At 47.7% G+C, this 14,798-nt stretch overlaps 1 protein-coding gene across 1 annotated transcript in view; it reads left to right on the top strand.

Moving 5' to 3' along the window:
* The window catches only part of LOC311127011 (serine/threonine-protein kinase ULK4-like), a gene marked incomplete at its 5' end in the record, with an annotated part of 141,822 nt that overhangs the window by 125,195 nt on the left and 1,829 nt on the right, over window positions 1-14,798 (top strand). Inside the window, 1 exon segment of the mRNA XM_084158746.1 lies at window positions 14,175-14,263. Within this exon segment, the coding sequence (XP_084014872.1) occupies window positions 14,175-14,263 (89 nt within the window).

Here is a 14,798-nt window from a genome sequence, read left to right as displayed (position 1 = left end):
TGTGGCCTGACTGCACTTCACTTGTTGGTAAACAGCCTCATGAATGTCAGGGGATGCTTCCCAAATGGCACCCTATTCCCTTTATAGTGCACTACTTTTTTTCTTTCTTTTTTTTAAGGGTGCATTTTGGGACACAGCCCCAGAGAGTTAATGAAATGTCATCAGGCCTTTAGCTGCAGCAAAACCGTTTCAACAAAACACTTTCCATTTGACAGGCCACATGAAGACACACCACAACTATCCAGCCCTGTTTGTGTGTTTTACAAGGTAGGGAAATCAAACATGTTTTGATCTTTTCAATCAAATCAAATTATAGTGAAGACATGTGGGTTGCCACTACCCTGCACCCCAACACCCTTTGAGTCCTCATAAAGATAGATGGGTTGCGTCTAGCCAATTAGATAAGTGGGAAGTAGGAAGTGAGTGTGTAGTACAGTTCACGTCCTGTATTCTGAATAAGTTAAGTCAGGGCTTTATTTGGCTCATTTGGGCCAAACCTGGTCATTACCGTCTCGGCCATGGTCACAGACAGTCCTCTGGGTCTGTAGTCTGACGGAGGCTGAGGAGCACCACTAGTTATTAGCATGCCTAACAAATGTTTTATCCCCTAGCCCACTCTGCCCTTGCCTTCTGAATTCATTTCATCTGAAAACGGCTTCAATATTCATTTGACGACTTGGAACACTAATTGAATTGAGGTTACAAAAGGGCCTCAGAAAAGAAGGAAACTTCCAGTAATTGGATGTTCCGGGCGTGTTTGAGTTCTGATTCATTTGCCTCCATCTCTTTCTCTCTCTCTCTCTCGCTCTCTCTCTGTAGTGTCTGTGTGTGTCAGACACTGTGATCTAAGCTGAGGCAGGGGGGACTATGGTAGAGAGCAGCAGAGCCTGACCTGTACCTCTCCCTTCTCTGCAGCTCAACACACTGATCTCAACAGTCAGTCAGGGACCACAGAACAGAGAGAGAGAGACAGGCCACACTGATGCTCCTCAGACCATCTGAGGTCATATGTGTGTTCATCAAACTGAATTTATACCATGAACACACAAGGTACATGAGTTTCTGTGTGAGTGCTATTGTGACCGAGCGGGGTTCTAACCCAGGTCTCCTGCCTCTGGGAGCTAACACAAGTCTTCAGGTGACAGGCAAGGTTACTCATCATGCGAACCCAATCTGCTAAATTCCACCCAGATTAAAGAGCAGCACCAGAGAGGATCTCACTTTAATCTGCTGGGGGAAAATAAAGCAAAACACTTGTGTTTCTTATCCAGTCCAGCGCAGGGGGCCTTAAATCTACAGATAACAACACTGGATAGAGCAAATCATCTTCATGAAAGGATTATCATTTTCATATCGATGAGAGAGAGAGAGCGAGAGATTATATCCAATGCAGTGGTTGGAAAACACATTCCGGGCGTGCAGTGTCAGATTGATTGGGTTCAAGTCAAAATCCTCTCATCTTTGCCCCCTCATCACTTCCTAGTGGGTCATGCACTCCTCTTGTGCACATGAGTTTTAAAAAGTAGATCCCCTCAGACTGTATCTGTGAATGGGTTCTACTAATATCTTCACAACCATGTTAATTCACACTGTAATTACAAGGACTAGGGTTTACCATCCCATGTCAGCACTTTGATGTGCCAGACTGAGTTTGCATATTAAACATTCTGAAGAATCCACTTGTTTGTGGAGATGGGGGAGAGAGGGGAGGAGGAGGGAAATAGGAGGGTTGGGTTGTTGTTTTGCTCAAATGTTTATCTCGCTCTGAGCTAGCAAAAGGCTAGCCCCGACTTAGGGGAGGCTGTGGTCCAAAGCGGCTTAACCCAGGTATACAGTACATCAGATTTATGCAGTTTGGTCAGTTTATCTTATAACCTGTTAGTATGGAGTCAGGATTCAGGACAGCAGAGCCACCCACCACATAACTATCTCTCTCTCTCTCTCTCTCTCTCTCTCTCTCCCATGTTCTCTCTCCTCTCTCTCTTTCTCTCTGTCTCCTGTTCTCTCTCTCCCTCCTGTTCTCTCTCTCCCATGTTCTCTCTCCTCCAATGGCGATTTTAGCATGTAAATCTTGGTGGGGCAAACAAAGATTTTTTATGTGGGATGCATGCCAGCAAAGCCACTACACAACACTAAACAATACATTCATTGCACTATAACGGTGACAAACGGTGCCCACAAACTGTTAGGGCCTTCATGAAGCTGTCCCAACACCTTACCACTGCTACACCTGGCTATCATCGGAGCCTTGTCTGGCAGCGAAATAGTTCATTCAGCCTCACTGTCTTTAAAAAAAAACATAGCTGAAATGGCTGACTTGCTTAAACAAATGTGGTTTCTACTGACAATTGAGATGTACAAACAATTGCATAAGGGGACGACAAGCAGATAAGAGGCAATCCGTAATTTCGATTAAGACATTAATGAGTGAGCTAGGACAGACGTAGTCAATATAACTATTTGTTCAGCACTTTTGAATTGTACAGTGACAGAATTCAGAACGTTCTTACAGTATTCTCCCTGTACACCAAGTCAGAACTGTAGGATAAATAAAGGGGGCATATAAGCAGACAATGAAAGCTCTTACAATATTCGATGATTACATTTCTCTAAAACAGGTTATAGGCTACAGTATGAAAATGTATGCACTCACTATAACTGTAAGTCGCTCTGGATAAGAGCGTTTGCTAAATGACTAAAATGTAAATGTAATGTGCACCACCAAGTCAGAACATTAGGCGAAATGAAGAGGGAAAAATATACCAAATTATTAGAGTGAGGCACATGGGCTACTAACAGCTTACTACACAACACACACTTAGTATTACTTTCTTAGCTACAGTATACATATCTCCCTGGCATATTACATCATTTATGCAGCAGCATACAATACATTTTTGGACTCACCTTGTTGTGCTGTGCTTCACTTGGCGCGGCGGTCCTTCATGGGCAAATTTTGTCATCAAACTTTGTCATCAAAGTCTGGCATTCTCTGGATTTATGGTGCTTTCAAGACAACTGGGAACTTGGAAAAAAACAAGATCGAATTATGATGACGTCAGTGATCTTCCGGTCGTAGCTCTAGAAAGAGGCCCGAGTTCCCGATTTACAATTACGAGTTGGATGACCGTTCAAAACGTATTTTCCCAGTCGGAGCTCATTTTCCCCCGAGTTCCCAGTTGTCTTGAACTCACTGGTCAGATTTCGCAGTTCCTGAGTAACAGTTGTTTTGAGCGCGGCACAAATCATGCTTCATTGACAGCATGGCCAATGTTGAATGTTTATCATTTTAAGCTTGGAAAATATACCCTTAATCCCAGACTTGGGAGCACACAGCCACTCCACTGAATAGCAGGCTAGTGATTGCATTGCAATGCTTGCAGTTAGCCACTGATTCCTTCCAAACCACTCATTGTTGAATTTGCGATTTCCAATTTGTTGTGTAATGTTTATGTCCAATGGCCGATGAGCACCGATACATTTTATCTATAGTTTCACTTCATTATTTCTCGAAGATGACTGCTAGCTAAGATTTTGAAAGTATGATGTTGATATGATTAGTCCAATCAAAGCTACTGTGGATATAACGTGATTTGACGTCATTTTATCTGTGGCCAATGACCTTGAGCCTTCTTGGTGGGCACTTCTAATGTAACTCTAAGGCAGCACCCAAGGGGCTTGAATTTTCTAGCTCTACCCTTAGACTTGGCGGTGACATAGTGTCCCCATGAGTGACAGAACACTGAGCCAATCACAGCGCAACTACAGAACATTACCAACCCCTACGCGCCGTATTTTCTGCTGGCTGCCCCACCATCACAGAAAGCACTGAGCTAGGCTGAAACACCTGCATTTTGGAGCTGCCTTACTCAAGAAAGCAAAAAAGAGACCATGTTTTTATGTGGCTTTATTAACTCAATGATATTAAAAAAAAAAAAAAAAATTACATTGTTTGCAAACTGATATGTGACACTATCAATGGCAAAATAACATGCAAAACAGGCAAGCCAACACATTTTTTTTAGCTAACAATGTGCTCTCCTCTTTATCTTTCTCTCTCCCATGTTCTCTCCTCTCTCTCTTTCTCTCTCCCATGTTCTCTCCTCTCTCTCTCTCTCTCTCTCCCATGTTCTCTCTCTCTCCCATGTTCTCTCTCTCTCATGTTCTCTCTCTCTCCCATGTTCTCTCTCTCTCCCATGTTCCCTCTCTCCCATGTTCTCTCTCTCTCCCATGTTCCCTCTCCCCATGTTCTCTCTCTCTCTCTCCCATGGTCTCTCTCTCCCATGTTCTCTTTCTAATATGTTCTCTCTCTCTCTCTACTATGTAATCTCTCTACTATGTTCTCTCTCCCATGTTCTCTCTCCCATGTTCTCTCTCTCCATGTTCTCTCTCTCCCATGTTCTCTCTCTCTCCCATGTTCCCTCTCTCCCATGTTCCCTCTCTCCCATGTTCTTTCCCTCCCATGTTCCCTCTCTCCCATGTTCCCTCTCCCCATGTTCCCTCTCTCCCATGTTCTCTCTCTCTCCCATGTTCTCTCTCTATCCCATGTTCCCTCTCTCCATGTTCTCTCTCTTTTTCTCTCTCTCCCATGTTCTCTCTCTCTCCCATGGTCTCTCTCTCCCATGTTCTCTTTCTACTATGTTCTCTCTCTACCATGTTCTCTCTCATATGTTCTCTCTCTCTCCCATGTTCTCTCTCTCCCATGTTCTCTCTCTCTCTCCCATGTTCTCTCTCTCCCATGTTCTCTATCTCTCCCATGTTCTCTCTCCCCCATGTTCTCTCCCTCCCATGTTCCATCTCCCCATGTTCTCTCTTTCTCTCTCTCCCATGTTCTCTCTCTCTCCCATGTTCTCTCTCTCTCTCCCATGTTCTCTCTCTCTCCCATGTTCTCTCTCTCTCATGTTCTCTCTCCCTCCCATGTTCCCTCTCCCCATGTTCTCTCTTTCTCTCTCTCCCATGGTCTCTCTCTCTCCCATGTTCTCTCTCCCTCCCATGTTTTCTCCCTCCCGTGTTCTCTCTCTCCCATGTTCTCTCTCTCTCATGTTCTCTCTCTCTCTCCCATGTTCTCTCTCTCTCCCATGTTCTCTCTCTCTCCCATGTTCCCTCTCTCCCATGTTCTCTCTCTCTCCCATGTTCCCTCTCCCCATGTTCTCTCTCTCTCTCTCTCTCCCATGTTCTCTCTCTCCCATGGTCTCTCTCTCCCATGTTCTCTTTCTAATATGTTCTCTCTCTCTCTCTACTATGTAATCTCTCTACTATGTTCTCTCTCCCATGTTCTCTCTCCCATGTTCTCTCTCTCCATGTTCTCTCTCTCCCATGTTCCCTCTCTCTCCCATGTTCCCTCTCTCCCATGTTCCCTCTCTCCCATGTTCTTTCCCTCCCATGTTCCCTCTCTCCCATGTTCCCTCTCCCCATGTTCCCTCTCTCCCATGTTCTCTCTCTCTCCCATGTTCTCTCTCTATCCCATGTTCCCTCTCCCCATGTTCTCTCTCTTTTTCTCTCTCTCCCATGTTCTCTCTCTCTCCCATGGTCTCTCTCTCCCATGTTCTCTTTCTACTATGTTCTCTCTCTACCATGTTCTCTCTCTACCATGTTCTCTCTCATATGTTCTCTCTCTCTCCCATGTTCTCTCCCTCCCATGTTCTCTCTCTCCCATGTTCTCTATCTCTCCCATGTTCTCTCTCCCCCATGTTCTCTCTCTCCCATGTTCCCTCTCCCCATGTTCTCTCTTTCTCTCTCTCCCATGTTCTCTCTCTCTCCCATGTTCTCTCTCTCTCCCATGTTCTCTCTCTCTCTCCCATGTTCTTTCTCTCTCATGTTCTCTCTCCCTCCCATGTTCCCTCTCCCCATGTTCTCTCTTTCTCTCTCTCCCATGTTCTCTCTCTCTCCCATGTTCTCTCTCTCTCTCCCATGGTCTCTCTCTCTCCCATGTTCTCTCTCTCTCCCATTGACTCTCTCTCCCATTGACTCTCTCTCCCATGTTCCCTATCTCCCATGTTCCCTCTCTCCCATGCTCTCTCTCTCTCCCATGGTCTCTCTCTCCCATGTTCTCTTTCTACTATGTTCTTTCTCTCTCTACCATGTTCTCTCTCTACTATGTTCTCTCTCTCCCATGTTCTCTCTCTCTCTCCCATGTTCTTTCTCTCTCATGTTCTCTCTCCCTCCCATGTTCCCTCTCCCCATGTTCTCTCTTTCTCTCTCTCCCATGTTCTCTCTCTCTCCCATGTTCTCTCTCTCTCTCCCATGGTCTCTCTCTCTCCCATGTTCTCTCTCTCTCCCATTGACTCTCTCTCCCATTGACTCTCTCTCCCATGTTCCCTATCTCCCATGTTCCCTCTCTCCCATGCTCTCTCTCTCTCCCATGGTCTCTCTCTCCCATGTTCTCTTTCTACTATGTTCTTTCTCTCTCTACCATGTTCTCTCTCTACTATGTTCTCTCTCTCCCATGTTCTCTCTCCCATGTTCTCTCTCCCTCCCATGTTCTCTCTCACCCATGTTCCCTCTCTCCCATGTTCCCTCTCTCCCATGTTCTCTCTCTCCCATGTTCCCTCTCCCCATGTTCTCTTTTTTTCTCTCTCTCCCATGTTCTCTCTCCATGCTCTCTCTCTCCCTCCTATTGACTCTCTCTCCCATGTTCCCTATCTCCCATGTTCCCTCTCTCCCATGCTCTCTCTCTCCCATGTTCTCTCTCTCCCATGTTCTCTCTCCCTCCCATGTTCTCTCTCTCCCATGTTCTCTCTCTCTCCCTTTGAGTCTCTCTCCCATGTTCTCTCCCTCCCATGTTCCCTCTCTCCCATGTTCTCTCTCTCCCATGTTCCCTCTCCCCATGTTCTCTTTTTCTCTCTCTCCCATGTTCTCTCTCTCTCCATGCTCTCTCTCTCCCTACCATTGACTCTCTCTCCCATGTTCTCTCCCTCCCATGTTCTCTCTCTCTCTCCCATGTTCTCTCTCCCATGTTCTCTCTCCCTCCCATGTTCTCTCTCTCCCATGTTCTCTATCTCTCCCATGTTCTCTCTCTCCCATGTCCCTCTCCCCATGTTCTCTTTTTCTCTCTCTCCCATGTTCTCTCTCTCCCATGCTCTTGCTCTCTCCCATTGACTCTCTCTCCCATGTTCCCTCTCTCCCATGCTCTCTCTCTCTCCCATGGTCTCTCTCTCCCATGTTCTCTTTCTACTATGTTCTTTCTCTCTCTACCATGTTCTCTCTCTACTATGTTCTCTCTCTACTAGGTTCTCTCTCTCCCATGTTCTCTCTCTCATGTTCTCTCTCCCTCCCATGTTCTCTCTCTCCCATGTTCTCTCTCCCTCCCATGTCTCTTGCTCCCATGTTCTCTCTCTCTCCCCCATGTTCCCCCTCTCCCATGTTCCCTCTCTCCCATGTTCTCTCCCTCCCATGTTCCCTCTCTCTCATGTTCCCTCTCCCCATGTTCTCTCTCGCCCATGTTCTCTCTCTCTCCCATGTTCTCTATCTCCCATGTTCCCTCTCTCTCCCATGTTCCCTCTCCCCATGTTCTCTCTCTCTCCCATGTTCTCTCTCTCTCCCATGTTCTCTCTCTCTAACATGGTCTCTTTCTACTATGTTCTCTCTCCCATGTTCTCTCTCTCCCATGTTCTCTCCCTCCCATGTTCTCTCTCTCTCCCATGTTCTCTCTCTCCCATGTTCTCTCTCTCTACCATGTTCTCTCTCTCTCCCATGTTCCCTCTCCCCATGTTCTCTCTCTCTCTCTCTCTCCCATGTTCTCTCTCTCCCATGGTCTCTCTCTCCCATGTTCTCTTTCTAATATGTTCTCTCTCTCTCTCTACTATGTAATCTCTCTACTATGTTCTCTCTCCCATGTTCTCTCTCCCATGTTCTCTCTCTCCATGTTCTCTCTCTCCCATGTTCCCTCTCTCTCCCATGATCCCTCTCTCCCATGTTCCCTCTCTCCCATGTTCTTTCCCTCCCATGTTCCCTCTCTCCCATGTTCCCTCTCCCCATGTTCCCTCTCTCCCATGTTCTCTCTCTCTCCCATGTTCTCTCTCTATCCCATGTTCCCTCTCCCCATGTTCTCTCTCTTTTTCTCTCTCTCCCATGTTCTCTCTCTCTCCCATGGTCTCTCTCTCATGTTCTCTTTCTACTATGTCCTCTCTCTACCATGTTCTCTCTCTACCATGTTCTCTCTCATATGTTCTCTCTCTCTCCCATGTTCTCTCCCTCCCATGTTCTCTCTCTCCCATGTTCTCTATCTCTCCCATGTTCTCTCTCCCCCATGTTCTCTCTCTCCCATGTTCCCTCTCCCCATGTTCTCTCTTTCTCTCTCTCCCATGTTCTCTCTCTCTCCCATGTTCTCTCTCTCTCCCATGTTCTCTCTCTCTCTCCCATGTTCTCTCTCTCTCATGTTCTCTCTCCCTCCCATGTTCCCTCTCCCCATGTTCTCTCTTTCTCTCTCTCTCTCCCATGTTCTCTCTCTCTCTCCCATGGTCTCTCTCTCTCCCATGTTCTCTCTCTCTCCCATTGACTCTCTCTCCCATGTTCCCTATCTCCCATGTTCCCTCTCTCCCATGCTCTCTCTCTCTCCCATGGTCTCTCTCTCCCATGTTCTCTTTCTACTATGTTCTTTCTCTCTCTACCATGTTCTCTCTCTACTATGTTCTCTCTCTCCCATGTTCTCTCTCCCATGTTCTCTCTCCCTCCCATGTTCTCTCTCTCCCATGTTCCCTCTCTCCCATGTTCCCTCTCTCCCATGTTCTCTCTCTCCCATGTTCCCTCTCCCCTTGTTCTCTTTTTTTCTCTCTCTCCCATGTTCTCTCTCCATGCTCTCTCTCTCCCTCCTATTGACTCTCTCTCCCATGTTCCCTATCTCCCATGTTCCCTCTCTCCCATGCTCTCTCTCTCCCATGTTCTCTCTCTCCCATGTTCTCTCTCCCTCCCATGTTCTCTCTCTCCCATGTTCTCTCTCTCTCCCTTTGAGTCTCTCTCCCATGTTCTCTCCCTCCCATGTTCCCTCTCTCCCATGTTCTCTCTCTCCCATGTTCCCTCTCCCCATGTTCTCTTTTTCTCTCTCTCCCATGTTCTCTCTCTCTCCATGCTCTCTCTCTCCCTACCATTGACTCTCTCTCCCATGTTCTCTCCCTCCCATGTTCTCTCTCTCTCTCCCATGTTCTCTCTCCCATGTTCTCTCTCCCTCCCATGTTCTCTCTCTCCCATGTTCTCTATCTCTCCCATGTTCTCTCTCTCCCATGTCCCTCTCCCCATGTTCTCTTTTTCTCTCTCTCCCATGTTCTCTCTCTCCCATGCTCTTGCTCTCTCCCATTGACTCTCTCTCCCATGTTCCCTCTCTCCCATGCTCTCTCTCTCTCCCATGGTCTCTCTCTCCCATGTTCTCTTTCTACTATGTTCTTTCTCTCTCTACCATGTTCTCTCTCTACTATGTTCTCTCTCTACTAGGTTCTCTCTCTCCCATGTTCTCTCTCTCATGTTCTCTCTCCCTCCCATGTTCTCTCTCTCCCATGTTCTCTCTCCCTCCCATGTCTCTTGCTCCCATGTTCTCTCTCTCTCCCCCATGTTCCCCCTCTCCCATGTTCCCTCTCTCCCATGTTCTCTCCCTCCCATGTTCCCTCTCTCTCATGTTCCCTCTCCCCATGTTCTCTCTCGCCCATGTTCTCTCTCTCTCCCATGTTCTCTATCTCCCATGTTCCCTCTCTCTCCCATGTTCCCTCTCCCCATGTTCTCTCTCTCTCCCATGTTCTCTCTCTCTAACATGGTCTCTTTCTACTATGTTCTCTCTCCCATGTTCTCTCTCTCCCATGTTCTCTCCCTCCCATGTTCTCTCTCTCTCCCATGTTCTCTCTCTCCCATGTTCTCTCTCTCTACCATGTTCTCTCTCTCTCCCATGTTCTCTCTCTCTCCCATGTTCTCTCTCTCTCCCATGTTCCCTCTCCCCATGTTCTCTCTCTCTCTCTCTCCCATGTTCTCTCTCTCCCATGGTCTCTCTCTCCCATGTTCTCGTTCTAATATGTTCTCTCTCTCTCTCTACTATGTAATCTCTCTACTATGTTCTCTCTCCCATGTTCTCTCTCTCCATGTTCTCTCTCTCCCATGTTCTCTCTCTCTCCCATGTTCCCTCTCTCCCATGTTCCCTCTCTCCCATGTTCTTTCCCTCCCATGTTCCCTCTCTCCCATGTTCTCTCTCATATGTTCTCTCTCTCTCCCATGTTCTCTCCCTCCCATGTTCTCTCCCTCCCATGTTCTCTATCTCTCCCATGTTCTCTCTCCCCCATGTTCTCTCTCTCCCATGTTCCCTCTCCCCATGTTCTCTCTTTCTCTCTCTCCCATGTTCTCTCTCTCTCCCATGTTCTCTCTCTCTCCCATGTTCTCTCTCTCTCCCATGTTCTCTCTCTCTCATGTTCTCTCTCCCTCCCATGTTCCCTCTCCCCATGTTCTCTCTTTCTCTCTCTCCCATGTTCTCTCTCTCTCCCATGTTCTCTCTCTCTCCCATGGTCTCTCTCTCTCCCATGTTCTCTCTCTCTCCCATGTTCTCTCTCTCTCCCATTGACTCTCTCTCCCATGTTCCCTATCTCCCATGTTCCCTCTCTCCCATGCTCTCTCTCTCTCCCATGGTCTCTCTCTCCCATGTTCTCTTTCTACTATGTTCTTTCTCTCTCTACCATGTTCTCTCTCTACTATGTTCTCTCTCTACCATGTTCTCTCTCTCCCATGTTCTCTCTCCCATGTTCTCTCTCCCTCCCATGTTCTCTCTCTCCCATGTTCCCTCTCTCCCATGTTCCCTCTCTCCCATGTTCTCTCTCTCCCATGTTCCCTCTCCCCATGTTCTCTTTTTTCTCTCTCTCCCATGTTCTCTCTCCATGCTCTCTCTCTCCCTCCTATTGACTCTCTCTCCCATGTTCCCTATCTCCCATGTTCCCTCTCTCCCATGCTCTCTCTCTCCCATGTTCTCTCTCTCCCATGTTCTCTCTCCCTCCCATGTTCTCTCTCTCCCATGTTCTCTCTCTCTCCCTTTGAGTCTCTCTCCCATGTTCTCTCCCTCCCATGTTCCCTCTCTCCCATGTTCCCTCTCCCCATGTTCTCTTTTTCTCTCTCTCCCATGTTCTCTCTCTCTCCATGCTCTCTCTCTCCCTCCCATTGACTCTCTCTCCCATGTTCTCTCCCTCCCAATATCTCTCTCTCTCTCCCATGTTCTCTCTCCCATGTTCTCTCTCCCTCCCATGTTCTCTCTCTCCCATGTTCTCTATCTCTCCCATGTTCTCTCTCTCCCATGTCCCTCTCCCCATGTTCTCTTTTTCCCTCTCTCCCATGCTCTCTCTCTCTCCCATGGTCTCTCTCTCCCATGTTCTCTTTCTACTATGTTCTTTCTCTCTCTACCATGTTCTCTCTCTACTATGTTCTCTCTCTACTAGGTTCTCTCTCTCCCATGTTCTCTCTCTCATGTTCTCTCTCCCTCCCATGTTCTCTCTCTCCCATGTTCTCTCTCCCTCCCATGTATCTTGCTCCCATGTTCTCTCTCTCTCCCCCATGTTCCCCCTCTCCCATGTTCCCTCTCTCCCATGTTCCCTCTCTCCCATGTTCCCTCTCTCTCATGTTCCCTCTCCCCATGTTCTCTCTCTCCCATGTTCTCTCTCTCTCCCATGTTCTCTATCTCCCATGTTCCCTCTCTCTCCCATGTTCCCTCTCCCCATGTTCTCTCTCTCTCCCATGTTCTCTCTCTCTCCCATGTTCTCTCTCTCTAACATGGTCTCTTTCTACTATGTTCTCTCTCCCATGTTCTCTCTCTCCCATGTTCTCTCCCTCCCATGTTCTCTCTCTCTCCCATGTTCTCTCTCTCCCATGTTCTCTCTCTCTGTCCCATGTTCTCTCTCTCTCTCCCATGTTCTCTCTCTCCCATGTTTTCTCTCTTTCCCATGTTCTCTCTCTCTATTTTCTCTTTATCTCCATCTCTATCTACTTATGGCTCTCCCTGTCCAGGACGGACACACACACACACGGATCGGAAGAAAGTCACAGCAACGTAAACATACTCAGGCTCAGATGAGGACCATATTTATTGTCAGGTGATTAGAAGTTGTCCCTGCTGTGACTGTCTGCTATTTTAAGCCTCCATCTCTCCAATTTGTCTGCTGCACGGCACGCAACCAACTTTCTCCCACGTTTGTGCAGCGCTGACAACTGTAGCCAAGCATAGTTCTTCAGTGACTCGCTTAGTCTAACAGTGTTTAATAGCATGCAAAGGAAAGGTATGCTGCTTTCTAATGCAGCCTTGTTACCCAGCCAGGATCTTTCAGGAAAAGGGGATTGTGTCGTCTACTAGCCACCTACTGGTAATAATATAGTCTTCTTGGATAGTGTTCTCAGTGTGCATACTAAGAATAGGACCAGGGAAGAAGAGGGAACCTGGAAATGCTCGCCTATTTCTTATTGCATTATGAAATCCGTAGTATTGTTGTGGAGAATAGCATGGGGTTGTAGGCAACTGGGGTATTATAGCATTATTACAGCGGATAGAATTAGGGGACGAGGGAGCAGCTCAGGAGAATTAGGGAAAGTCTCTCCTCTGAGGTACATAACCCTGTTGCCTGGCAACGGGCGGTACTTGCTGGCGGAGAGCGGAAGGAGCCGGCGATGTCACAGGAGATTACAATGAAAATCTATTTGCAGCTTCATAAACTCTGCAGCGTAATTACCCCCGCTAGTTGGCTTAGTCCTCCAGATGCATTAAACACGAATGCCTTGTCATCACCTTTCCATCCCACTAAAAGAGCAGCTCACATACAGGGCCACGAGGACCACTGACAACTCAATGACTCATCCTCTAGGCAGCACCTCTCTGGGTTGAGATGGTCTGAGAGAGAAGGTATCAAGAAAGACCAGAGCATTGCCCTGAACTGAAGTAGCGTTGAAACAGAGAAGTGGGATCCAGGACTTTTCTCACCCAGAGGATTGGAAAGTGAGAAGTCGGCTTGGGGGTCAGGTTGCTGGCGGGCTGTGTCCATTGCAGCTAAGACCGCCCTCAAGCAAAGTTTGCGGCAGATTCTAATATGTGCTCAGCCTTAATCCCAAACCTATCTCCCCTCTTTGACCCTGCTGTGTTTGAAGCTGTGAAGCGATGGAGCCTTGCGTCCCAGTCTCCCAGACTGCATCACTCACCTCACCTGGTGGCCCAGTTCAGGTTGACAGGTAGAGAGAGACAGGAGAGACTAGAGACCCTGGCTGCCTTGGTCGGAGAAGCTCCGTAGCTCCAGGCTCCATTGTCAGAGAGATGGTACTGAAATCCCCCCTGGCCCTGGCTCCATAACCCCTGTACCAGGTTACACTCCCTCTCAGCCCCCTTTGTCTCTGCCTGCATGCCTGGGCTCAGGCTTTACACACTAAGCTGGAGATCACAGGCAGAAACACTAAACCCTCTCTCTCTCCTTTCTCTCCTGTCAAGTGGGAAACAGTCCTTGGCTGCCTTGTCTCCCTCACCTCTCTCTGTTCCTGAGCTGGACTAAGTAGATGTTATTACATGCAAAAGGCTCTTGTTGTAATGAGGCACCTGCTCCAGATATAAATCACCATAGGGGCAGCTCTTTGTCGCCCTGCTGCTGTTGATTTTCCAATGTAACGTCAGACGTCTACTCTAGCTAACTCCTGTAGCTAACTCCTGTGAACCAGACCTGGGTTCAGATAGGATTTGTTTTCTTTCAAATACTTTAGCGGAGCTTGATTGAGCTTGCCTGGCGCAATGGAACCAATGGAATAGTACCAAAAGTTTTCAGAACCCTGACCATCTGGCTCTCCAGGCAGGCTCAATCGAACACTAAAGTATTTGAAAGAAAAAAAAATCGTATTTGAACCCAAGTTTGCTGCGGTCCTGTGATGTAGAAGGGGGCCTTTAAAAGCTTGTGGAGCAGCGAGCTGAAGGCTGGAGCCTCTAATGTAACAGTAGGCAGGGGAGGGAACGCACAACACCTGTTTTCCATTAGCACACAGACATTCCTCCTTTATCTGCCTCCATTTTGTGTGTGCCCCAATGTAGGCTAGCTTTTAAAGCGCCAGTGAGTGAATTATTGTCTGTTCGTGCAATAGTAGCTAGGCCTGGCTACATCCTAAGAAATATAACCCAAAGGCAAATGAGTTGTGAAACCTGATCCATTGTTTTTGTAGTGTGTACTTTGTCATTCTGTCTTTGTTTTTCCCAGATCCCAGCAACTACAGAGAGTTTGTGGTGCGGCTCGGCTGAGGGTCAAGAGCTGGTCCATGTTCTTCAGAGACTGAGTCATTCTGCCAGGTGTGTATTCCACAGACTCTCTCCAGTCTCCACTCTGATCTTTCTCTAGAACTCCAGCTTTGTCCTCAGGGCTCTGCTTTGATCCATTCATGTGGGAGGCCAAGGCAGGGTTGTGCGATGAAAGATTCCTTGAGCCCGTTGCGTCTCGAACTGGGGATAGTGGCCCATTGTTGGGCTGCTAGAGGCCTCACTCCTCCCTCCCTCCACTCCTCTTTCTGAAATGGAAAAACAATCCCTTTGAAGTTGCCTAGCCAGGCTTATGAAGCAGAGCTTTGGACAATATTGGGGTTTGGGGCAAAGTGGCAGTGAAATTCCAAACTTCTCTCCCTGTGTGACTGCTGGACTACGTCACCGCCTCGCTCACCATGGCAACCATGGGGAATGTATTTTATTTTGAGATCCTTAAAAAGGGGCAATCAGCAGTTGTTACACACATTGTTTTTTATATGTACCCATTGATTCTTGAAGAATATGCCTCATGAGCTTTGTTCCAACTGTCGTACCCCATCAGAACCCAAAATATAAGCGTGTTTTA

The sequence above is a fragment of the Coregonus lavaretus genome (assembly GCF_964263955.1).
Source record: "Coregonus lavaretus genome assembly, chromosome: 3".
NCBI lineage: Eukaryota > Metazoa > Chordata > Actinopteri > Salmoniformes > Salmonidae > Coregonus > Coregonus lavaretus.
This window is presented reverse-complemented; position numbering and strand designations above follow the sequence as displayed.